Here is a 968-nt window from a genome sequence, read left to right on the forward strand (position 1 = left end):
AAATTCACCTAGTTTTTCTTACTTTGTTTAGATAGCTTTAGTGCTAGAGTTTTGTTTGATACAGAAGCCACACATTCTTTTGTTGCCACATGTTTTGCTTCTTTGTTGAATCTATCGTCCACTACTTTGGGTTACACCTTAGAGATAATTACACCCTCGAGCGGTAGGAGGGTAGAGGTTTTGATTGCGGGGCAAAATCTATCTGCTAACATGATCATTTTGGATATGATCGGTTACGATGTAATTTTGGGGATGGATTGGTTGCGTGAGCACTACACTTGTATGGAGTATCGTGGGAGGCAGATATGTTTTGTTCATCCAGACAAACTCGTCTTCGAATATAAAGCGAGTAAACCAACAGAGAAAGTGAAGTTGTTTTCAGCAATAAAGGCCCAACATCTGACCGGATGTGGTTCTGAGACCTTCCTTGCTAGCATATCTTTAATCGAACCCAAACTGACATCGGTAGATGAGTTGAAAGTCGTGAAAGAGTTTGTAGATGTTTTTTCCGAGCTACCTGAATTACCCCATAGATGGGAAATGGACTTTGCTATTGAGTTGGTGCCTGGAATAGCCTCATTACAAGTTCATGGTTATGCCCTTTTGACTCACAAAGCCCCAGCAGCATTCATGGACCTCATGAATAGAATATTCTGACTGTACTTGGACAAGTTGATTATTTTTATCGATGATGTCCTTATCTATTCTGAGAGTAAGGAGGAGCACCTGAGGACCGTTTTAAGAACCCTTCGAAAAGACCATCTATATGTGAAATTCTCTAAGTGCGAGTTTTGACTCGATCAAGTGATGTTTTGGGGCCATGTCATCTCTAAGGATGAAGTTTCGATGGATCCTTCTAAGGCAGAGGCAGTATTAAAGTGGGAGCATCCCAAGAATGTCGGTGATGTTAGGAGTTTTATCAGACTTACAGGATACTACAGTCGTTTTATACATGATTTCTCACGGAT

The 968-nt window shown here is 40.8% G+C and overlaps 1 protein-coding gene across 1 annotated transcript; it reads left to right on the forward strand.

Annotated features, from left to right (window-relative positions):
• Window positions 1-210: 210 nt before the first annotated feature.
• Window positions 211-657, forward strand: LOC149813208 (uncharacterized). Its single transcript, XM_089991080.1, has one exon. The coding sequence runs from the start codon at window positions 211-213 to the stop codon at window positions 655-657; it is 447 nt and encodes a 148-aa protein (XP_089847206.1).
• Window positions 658-968: the final 311 nt, after the last annotated feature.

The sequence above is a fragment of the Nuphar pumila genome, chromosome 16, assembly GCF_984573655.1.
Source record: "Nuphar pumila chromosome 16, dmNupPumi1.hap1.1, whole genome shotgun sequence".
NCBI classification, from domain to species: Eukaryota; Viridiplantae; Streptophyta; class Magnoliopsida; order Nymphaeales; family Nymphaeaceae; genus Nuphar; species Nuphar pumila.

What these genes read in the sequence shown, in the direction of transcription:
- LOC149813208 (XM_089991080.1), top strand. Translation starts at nt 211, where the DNA reads ATGATCATTTTGGATATGATCGGTTACGATGTAATTTTGGGGATGGAT.